Here is a 10,629-nt window from a genome sequence, read left to right as displayed (position 1 = left end):
ACAAAAATACTAGCTGTGTAATGTTGGGCAAGTTACTTAACCCCAATTGCCCTCCGGAAAAAAAAAAAAAGAAAGTTGGTGTTATTGTATGCAGAATGGTGAGACAAGGGTGGAGGAGAACATCACTCAGAGCATTAAAATCTAGGTACTTAGATGGAAATATGACTTCACTGTTTTATCCTCATGGGTTAACAGAAAATGAAAAGATTCTGGAAATCTTAGTTCAATTATCTCTAACAGCAAGTGCAGAAAAAAAACCCCAACAAATAGTACTCTACTTTTTGTTAAGTCTCCTGTCTCTGCTTGCCACTTCCTTCTGGTGAGGTTACATAAAGAATTTCAGTGGACTATGTCACAGTGAGTTCTATAGTTCCAGGATGCATTAAATACTGGCTCCTCCCTTTCATGTCTACATTTTAGAACAATGATTCTTCTTTAAAGAAGTCTAAATCTGGCTGCTTCAGTTAGTCACATGACAGGAAAGAAACACAAGAACACATGTCCATTCCACCCTGTGAGTGGCATGAAAACTCTTGCCAATTAAACGAGAAATGGGTGAAAAATTGTAATTTATTGAAACTCAACTCAAAAAATATAAGATGCTGTAGTGTACAATATATTACACAAAGCACCCTGAGGTGCACATTCAAGTCAAGTAAGAACTCTGCCTGCCTCCCTCCCCCCAGCCCTCCCACCCTGGGGCCTCAATATCTGTTTCATATACAATCATGCACACTTAATTTGAAAAAGGAAGCCCCAGTATATTTGATGTATTAATTAGCACCAAACAGAGCACAGTTCCATTTTCTTAATAAAACAAAACAAAACAAAAAAAAAAAACCAACCAATAAACAAACCAACTGGGGAGCTAATGAACGCTGCCAATACTGTTGACAAAGATATTATACATTCATGAAAATGCACAGCCTACCCTACCCTAAACAATAGTGTGGCTGCTGCTCAGCCTTTGTTCGAGTTGGCAATTGTCCCCATGCTGCAGTACTGGAGCCAGTCTGTTCTCTAAAACAAGACTGCTACTTAGGAACTCCCTACGACACAAAGCTCATCTGTTTTTTTTGTTGGAAACAAGTCTAAAAGAGATGTGGAAAATTTAGATCTTTCCAGGACGACCACCGGCCGCAGATAATGAAGCTGTTTTAAGGCAAGCTCTCCACAGTCTGTTAATGCCTTATCTAATATGACCCTCAGATTTTCGAGGGAAGGGACAGTTGATGACTCTGCTACAATGATAGGCTGGATTGTGGTCAGGTTGTCATGAACTGCAGAATCACTAGAAGGAAGAGGTATATCAACTTTAGGGCTGCTTTCATTCACTAAGCCATCCACAGTCACATTCCCTGATAAGTCATCATTGGGTTGTGGGACATCATTTACTGTTAAGTGCTCTGCTGGCTCCCAATCATCAAAATCATCTTCTTTTTCCTTACTTTCCTGAATGAATTTTAAAAATGAAGATTCAAACCCCATGGGTTTATAAGTCTTTAAATCAAATGATCTGGCCTGCGAATGTTTCCGAAATGTATCTTTTGGGGCGTGAATTGGAGTTTTTACCACATTACTTTCCAGTCTAGAGCTATGATGCCCAGCTTCTGGTAACCTTTTTCTTGGTAAAGGCAACTGGAAATTTGTTAAATAGGACCTGCTCTCAGTTCCATCAGTGTTCTTAGGTGAAGACTTTTCAATTTTACAGGGAGGGGGCTCAGTGACACGACACTCTTCCAAACTAGTGGTTTCAGAACTATGGTTACATTTGGAAGTTTCTCTATACAGGAAGCTATCTGTATTAAATACCGAATTGCTTTCTACACACCCTTCCTGACTCCCATTTCCTTTATTTTCTGGATGAGGGGAACTGTTGCTTTTCTGGAGAGATGCTTCATTTTCACCTGGGGGATGGGTACGCACTGTGCTTCCTGGTTCACAGTTTCTGGTTTCTTCTTTCTTTATACAAGGCTCTATCTCAGAGGCTGGCTCTTCTTTAATTTTGGTACCATACTTAACACAAACCACTAGGATTTCCATCTGCTGCTCTAAATAAGCACTGCTCATCTGGTGCGTACGTTTGTAATGTCTTAATATACTACTTTCCAATTTGACAACAGATGCACAGCCTTGAATCATGCAGGGATATTGAGTATGTTCAGATTGCTCTGCACACATATTCAAGGCTTCCTCTTTTGTTTTAAAAATGATTGGAAGCTTTTTCTCTTTAATGAGGCTGCCACATCTTCTAGTTTTAGCATTCAATGACTTCTTATTATTCTGACTTGTTTCACTGTGAGCCCGGGTGGTTCCAAAACCTTTCTCACCTTCATTTCTCAGTACACTCTCACTTTCGACTTTTGGATTTCCAAAGAGATCATCATAATAATCTTTGTGTCGGTAATACACATGTTGAGAGTAGTTACTTCGATGTGTGAAGATTCGATCACAGCCATTAAGGTCACAATGAATTTCAAAGTCTGAGTTCATCTCTCCTTCAATACCATGCTGTTCCATCAAATGGTGCTTCAACTTGTTAAGAGTGTAGAAGACAGCTGGGCACTGTGGTTGGCTACAGGGAAACCTGGCAGCAGAGTCGGTCTCAGAAAGGGCTTTCTGATCTTCAACAGGGTCTAAGTTATGGGAATCACTACAGTGTTTAGCCAGCGCTTTGGAGCACAGGAAGCGCTTATTACACTCTTTATATTTGCAAGCAAATATCTTTTTACATTTGACCAGTTCCCTTTTTGTTCGTGCTTTGTCTTTTTCTAAACACAACTGCTCTCTGTTATACTGATGCACTGTTCGATAGTGGCGAATCAAGCCCTTTAGATTTGTGAATGAAGAATTGCAACTTTTATGAATACAGTGGAATGGTTTGTGATACTTGTTCAAAATATAGCACAGATTTCCTTTGGCAACAGTTCTTCTACTCCCTCTTCCCTCTCTTGCTTCTAGTTCTTCCCTGTGGCTATCTATTGGTGATGAAATGCTGGATGATTTTCCTGTCACATTACTATCGATTTCTTCACAAGAAGATTCCAAATCAGTTTCTGAACTACACTCTTCCTTTTTAGGATGTCGTATTTGCTTCTCAGAGTTATTAGTTTGATCATCTCCAAGCTCTGTACTGCCACAAAAAGTAGAAGCAGAGCAACTACCCATGACATTACCTTTCAAGTGATCCCCCGTGCATGAGCTTACATGATCACATTTTCCATTATCAAATAATTTATGAGTAACTTTTTCATTACTAATCTGATGCTTATTTTTATAATGAATTCTAAGGTGGGTTTTTCTGGTAAATGACCTTTGGCAAATATGACACTGGAAAGGGGAGTATCGATGCTGAAACATGGATAACTGTAGGACCTTGTCTCTGGAATAATTATGTTTTTTGACATAATGCATCAACAAAGCCTCTCTGGTCACAAACTCATATTTGCAGCCTTGAAGTTCACAGAAAAATGGCTTGGCTGCCAATTGTGCAAGATATTGACTTGACAAATTTTCTTCTTGATTCTGAAAGTGAAGGTCTGAGATAGGGCTTGATGAAACTGACTGAAGGGACTTAGCACCATTGGATGGATACACTGGCAGTGACCCTGAGAAAGATGTTATTGAGTTTTTCAAGCTTAAGTGTTTCAAGCGTAACAGAAGCTCCAACATGGCATCCTCAGTACACGGTACTCGGGAAGCACAAATTGTGGCTTCTGAAGAATGGTGACAACTCTGAAGATCACTTTTACATTTAGTGTGAATATTGTGATCTAGACCTTCATCTGGGGAGTCACTGTTTGTGTCTGAACCTGGCTTAGGCTCAGCACTAAAGTTCTCGTTTGTTTGACTGCGTTCACTGTCCAAAAATTGAAAGATCTCTTTATCCTTTATTCCCAATGTTTTTTTATGCTTGAAATGGTATGGATGAACCTTTCGGAGATGCTTCTGCATACCTCTAGCATTTTTATAAGTGGAACCACAGCCTTCAAAACCACAGGTAAACTTTTTCCCATCAAAACAAACTGCCATATTGGAACATTTCTCTTTTAAACTGGAAGGGACAAAGACTTTATCATGAGAGGATATTAAAATATCAGGCACAGTCTCAGGGGAGTCCAGTGTATCAATCAGTTCTTCATTCATTGAGGCAGATGAGCTGTGACTTAACTGATCACTAGAGTTGCTGTCACTGTTGTCTTTTAGGTTATCAGAACCTGTTTCCTCAATATCTGGAGCTAACTGAGAACTAGTTGACTCCACAGAGAAAAGCAGATCCTCAGGTAAATGTGATTTCTCATTTGGGTCAAGTAGATGAGGCTGATCTTGACAACTGTTCTTTTCATTTGCTGCAGGTTCAAGCTTTACTGTTGTCTTAACATCTCCATTTGAAATATCACCATTATGCATGGAAAGGTGATTCTGAAACTCAGTTTTAGAATAATAGAACTTTTTGCAACCGAGAAAGCTGCATGTATATGATGCATCCCGGAAGTGCTGTGCTTCATGGTGATAAAGCTGTCCTAGGTCACTGAAAACAATACTGCAGCCATTTAATTCACATTTGTATCGAAGATCCTCATGTTTTTGTTTGTGGTTAAGTAGCTCATTCACTGACCCAAATGTCGCATAGCAGTCTATAGAGACACACATGTAAGGCTGAGGCCCACAGTGAACTCGTTCATGCTCCCTAAGATGAAAGGCTGTCATGAAATGTCGCCGACAATAAGAACATTTTTCTCTCCGGTTCTTCATGTCCAAGTAATGCTTTGCATTTTCATCATTGTTTTGGTGTTCAGCTTTGAGGTGCACACTTAGGTACTTAAATTGCTTAAATACTCGGGAGCAGTCTGTCCCAGGGCAAGGGTATAAATCTCTATCTTGCAGGTGGCAATCCTCTAGTTTGCTGAATGTAACATACTCATGAGAATCTCCCTGTTCGTTGGATGCCTGATTTTGATCTGATGTTGCAGAAGGACTTGGGCCATTACCCTTTTGAGCACGTTCTCTCTTCATCAATAATTTCTTTCTGGGCCTGTCTCTTCTGCTTGGTGGCATTTTCACATGTTCCATTACATGAGGTACAAAAAATTCTTTTTTCTTGAATTTTTTTATACAGACAGGGCAAGTATAGATCCCATCTTCCATATGCATCTTAGAATGATGGAGTATCCTTGCTTCTATACATTCCCTCTTGCAGAGCACACAGAAGAATTTATATTGAAGCCACCTCTGGTACCTTTCAGAAGAACCAATCGGCTTTTTGTCTCTTTTCTCCTTCTGCTGATCTGCTGAATCTCTTCTTTTGGAATGTTTATCATCTTTATTCTCTTCATAGTCACTGAGAAATGACTCCAAAACATCTGTCTCATTAATTGACATCTCATAGCCACTGAGGTCATCATCAGAATCAGAAGCTTCTTGGCCTAAGAGTTGGTGACAATGTCGTTTTAAGGTTTTCCAATCCCAAAATTCAGGATCAAAAGGCCAATGGGCTTTTAAAGCTAACAAAAGCTCACAACGCAGAGAGTTGGGAACAGGAGCATTTTCCTCATCAAACTTTTGATCTGGCTGCAGGTATAGTTCTTCTAACATATTAAATCCAGCCCAGCTGGGCTCCAATAAGAATTCGGTAAGCTGACAGGCTCTTCTAACTTCAAGGTCTTCTGGTAAAAGACAACCAATTGTCTTACACACTGATGTTTTCATTTCATCATCTTCACTTGATCGGATCTGAAGGGCTCTCACACATAATAAAATGGACACTGCCACACCAGCATCTTCTGCCTAACAGAAGAGGAGGAGGAGAAAAAAAAAATGTTAATTTGATTTTGTTCTGAAACAGAGAAGAAAACTATATAAAAACATCCTCACCAGTTCTCCAGACCTGTACCATTCTTTGGCCCTGGGTATTGGCCTTTCCAATGAGGGTATATCTGAGCAAATGACTGAAAACAGAGTTGATTAACCTCTGTGTAAAAATCTACACTATTGTTACTATTCCTAAACATTTCAAAACTTTATACTGGATTTTCTCTTCCTTTTGAAATCTGATTTTATTGCACTTGGATCTCCGTTATGTGAGATTTCTGTACCTGTGAAACTAATGACTTTAGGGACAGACTTTTCAATTTTCTTTTCTTGCCAGTAACAACTCAAAAATCTATATCAATTTTGAAAACTCATCTATATCTGTTTTGGGCACAACCTTACTGAAAAATCTGGGATGCATGTGTTCAAAGAGGACTAGCACCTTTGGTGTGAGGACTCGCCAGACCCTTTTCAAGGCTATTCATCTACCTTTGGTGTCCACCTGGCACTCACTCTCACCTGTGGCTCTAAGACGTTGCAGGATGTTCAGTGGTTACCCCAGTAAAACGTTCTCGGCAGATGGGCTAAACCAGATTGAGGGTAACCAATAGGCCACAACTTGTTGGTGAATTAGGGGGCTGTCTACCCCACACATGTGACGCCTTCCCCCAGTGGAACGGGCAGATGAGGGCAATTTGTTCCGCCAGCCATGAAGGTGGCTGAAGCAAGAGCCGTAGAGCACTTAGAGCTTGGCCAGACATCGAAGATGCCAAGGTCATTCACTGCATCCTGGGCCACTGCCAGTCATCCTGACTTTTGTCTTGCTACACGGAGGTTGATGACTCAGGAAAAGAGAGTGAGGCTGATGACTGAAATTCTGCCCCACTTAAATCTAATTCATGCACAAAACACTTTCATCCTGTGATGTCATTGGTCTTCTTTAAAAATGAAGGACAAACAATAATAACTAAAAAACCTAAGAGATAAATGCTTGAAATATTTCCTAAGACAACTACACAACTTGCTTTAGAAAGATGTTCCAGTGTCTCAATCTTAGTAGGAAGATGGCCCTAGTCTTTAACCTGCATCCCTCCTGTTGTACATTCAAGTTGGTTCTCACTTGACCTCATATAAAAATGAACAGTGAGAAAAATCACCACAATCAAGATTTCCTAAGCACCTCTCGTGGGAGATGCAAAGTATAAAACTTAGTCTCTAGCCTCAAACTTATAACTTGGTACACATATACATAAATATACACTGATACATTGATACTTATCAGTGTTGTGGTCAACAGAAGATTCAAGCAGTTGTAATTTGGGCTTCAAAGAAGTGATGAGACAAACTGGACCCAGGATGTAGGTGAGATAAACACAGAAGAGTATAGGGAAGGGTGTGATTTTCTAGGCAGGGGCAACTGTATGAGCAGGTATGAAAGCTGGAAATCACCTACCAAGCCAATTTAAGGTCACGTACAGTGACCAATACGGTGTGCTTACTAAAAAAAAAAAAATCCGGTTTCATTTTTATTCAAACTATTAGTATTCAGAACATGAATATGTTGGGAGCACTTTAGGGAGGATGCATTTTTGTATAATTCACACATCTGTGCCTATAAGCCCACTGGGCAATGAAGGAAATTGAGGCACTACTAATTAAGTGACCTGGCACAGATATATTATATAAAAAGTTATATGATGTATTACCCATCTGATGATCTTTCTTAGAATCACAGACAGCTGGAAGGGACACTGGAAGTCATCTAGTCCAACCCCCTCATTTTACAGAGGAGGAAACTGAGGTCCAGAGAGGTTATGTGACTTGCCCAAGGTCACACAGGTAGTAGTAGTAGTGGTAGTAGTAGTAGTAAGTAGCAGTCGGGCAGGATTCAAACTCAGGTCCTCTGACTCCAAATCCAGTGTTCCTTATACTATACCACCTTCCTGATTCTCCACCTCTGTTCCAGGAACAAGAATAGGTAATTATGTCTTCATTCAGAGACTACAACCTCCTTATTGGTTGTTTCTAACATCCATTTTATTGCCTCAAACTTTTTAGGGTGATTCACTCAACCCCACCCAGTCTTTGACCGCAGATTCTTTCAGAACCCCTTTAAGTCTTACTTCTTTAAGCTTCAATTTCCTCACTGGTAAAATGGGGATATTAAATACCCAAAGCACTTACCTCATGGGGTCAAATGAAAGAATATATGTACAATGCTTTGAAAACCTTTAATTGTTCCTTAAATGTCAGTTATTATCCTGGAAAGTAATTTTTCTGGGACTGCAGACTTGCTCTCATGTAAAGAGGATAATGCTTTCTTACAATGCCTTTATCTAACCGAAGGTTCAATTCCCTTTTAATCATTTCTAGCTTTAAGATCATGCTCCTTGCTGGAAAAGGAGGAAGGAAAATATTTGTTTCAAAGAATGATAGGAATGGTCACAGAAATGAAGACTACAAAGGAAAAAAAAGCAGAAAACATTAGGCTGCACATAGGATTAGAGTCTTAGCTTAGTCATTAGATATGACTTCAGGCAAGTCTTTTTTCTTCTCAGGGCCTCAATTTCCCCATCTATACAATGAAAGGGTTGAATTGGCTATGGCAAGTCATCTAACCTCTTAAGTATCAGTTTCATCAACTATAAAATGGGGATAAAAATAGCATCTAATTCCTGGGGTTGTTGTGAGGATAAGACAAGATACTGTAAAGCATTCAGTCCAATGCCTGGCACATGGGTAGGTACTTCTTCTTCCTCCTTTCCTAGAAATTCCCTACCAATTATGAAATTCTAAAATTCTGGTTAGGGACATGATTGACATTACAATCCTCAGATGAAATTGAGGTGGTGGTTCATGATGTAAAACCCTGAAATACTAAGTTATTAGAGTTGGGAGCGTGATGAACTCAGGTATGACCTGGACCTGTCCAAAGAGAAGTGTCACTGCATGTTATTAGATGATTGGCTTTTGAACACAAACTATGATGCTCAAGAGAATATGGGACCCACATGGTAAGGGCATTATCCTTCAACAATACCTTACAGAATGTGTTTTTATGCCTAGCTCCAGCATTTATTAGTTGCACAACTTTGGGCAGGTCATTATACATCTCTGAGCTTCATTTTCTTGAGCAGCCTAAAGTACTTACTTCTGTTTGTACAACTCTAATCAGGCAGAAGAGATGTTGCTGTGTTTTAGCAATAACACCAAACTGTCGACATCGCTCCAAAAAGATATCTAAAGAAGGATCAATTCTTCTTTGCAACTTACTCCAAAAAAGAGTCAACTCCCTAAGAAAAAAACAGAAAAGACTATTAAACAGTAGATCATTTAAAAACAGTGAGATGTGTCTAAAGTTTTACTTATCTATGAGCAAGATAGCCAAATGAGAAGAAAAATCTGCAACGTTACATTTATTATGACTTCATTATATTAGTAAACTCTCCATCGGCTTGTCTCAATTATTATCCTTTTTTCTTCCCTTCTGAATGTATAGGAAACTCCACTCCTCCACCCACAAAACCATTTAGGCACATGTTGCTTTTGCAACAAACTAGGTTTCTCAAAGGGTAGGGACTATATTCCAGATGCACTTCCTTTAGAATTCTAATCACAAGTATCTATTTGACAAATATTCTGAGTGTACTTTGGGCTGCTTGATTTCCAAGTTAAGCTTCTCCTAATTCTATGAATCTGTATTGGACTATATTGTAGAACTGTTGAACCAATCCTAAGAGAATTAAGGTGAAATCTATGATCACTGAAAAGTATTTCAATCCTAAATACATTTAGTTTTGGGTTCACTAAAAAGGCACTAAATTATGTTTTCAGAATCATGCTTATTTCTTATAGTGATCATCTCATTTTCCTTTCCTAGCTCCCTGGGAAGGATTTTTAAACACCACCTCAGGTAAACTGTTTACTGCAAACACAGTGCATGGCACATCATAGATGATTAATTAATATTTGTTGACTGATTTGGTAACCTAAATAATAAAAAAAATTAAGAGTATGTGATATTATATTCACATTCTATTTTCCCTGTCCCACTCCTACTATTTATTCCTCACATTCTTCAATCTTAGCTATAAAATTTATCTACTGCTATTCCCACTGAATTTATTTTGCAAATTGCCTAGGAAAGTGTCCTTTCTCTTAGTTACCTGATCCTTTCCTCCTCTTCTAGCAGGCTAACATGATACAACAATTACAGATTGAAACATGACTATGAACTAAAATACTCTACTGGTTCATGAGGAAGTGATAATTATAATTAACATAACTGGCTCAGAGGAAATGTGGATAATGTACACCTATAGAACAATTGTCTTAGTCCCATGGATATTCTCAAATTCAATAACTAGCTAAAATAGAATTAAAAAGCATTTAATAAGTGTTTACTCTGTGCTAAGCTTTATGTCAAGTTCTGGAACCACAAAGAGAAATGTGAGACAGTCCCTGCTTCTAAAAATCACAAACTGCATATCTAAGTAAAAGGAGGTGTTGGGTCTTGCATTCTCTTATAAATACTTCATATATCAGAATGCTTTACGGTTTAACTGACACAGGACCTACCTTTCAGGAACAAGGGAAGGGCTATGGATGGTCTTCAAATTCATCTAGTTCAATTCTCTTGCCAAATGGATGAAAGCTCAAAACATATTTAATCCTAAACAAGTTACGCAGGGCACTGAGTTCTAAGAGTATGTATATATATTGTATAAGGTTGACAGAATTTTACCCAGGATTATAATGAAGAATAAAAATAACAGACCAAGGACTATATAAGATTGTTTATAGGCAAAGATTTATGGG

At 38.8% G+C, this 10,629-nt stretch overlaps 1 protein-coding gene across 1 annotated transcript in view; it reads right to left on the bottom strand.

Annotated features, from left to right (window-relative positions):
- Window positions 1-552: 552 nt before the first annotated feature.
- Window positions 553-10,629, bottom strand: part of RLF (RLF zinc finger) — a 123,532-nt gene continuing 113,455 nt past the window's right edge. The window contains exons 7-8 of the mRNA XM_069068040.1: window positions 8,963-9,104; window positions 553-5,787 (exon numbers count right to left, since the gene is read on the bottom strand). Coding sequence (XP_068924141.1) covers window positions 1,039-5,787; window positions 8,963-9,104 — 4,891 coding nt within the window. The 3' untranslated portion in view covers window positions 553-1,038. The remainder of the gene's footprint in view (window positions 5,788-8,962; window positions 9,105-10,629) is intronic.

This window comes from Petaurus breviceps, unplaced genomic scaffold, assembly GCF_028583685.1.
Source record: "Petaurus breviceps papuanus isolate PSGF00001 unplaced genomic scaffold, PetGlider_PUasm1.0 90760, whole genome shotgun sequence".
Taxonomy (NCBI): domain Eukaryota; kingdom Metazoa; phylum Chordata; class Mammalia; order Diprotodontia; family Petauridae; genus Petaurus; species Petaurus breviceps.
This window is presented reverse-complemented; position numbering and strand designations above follow the sequence as displayed.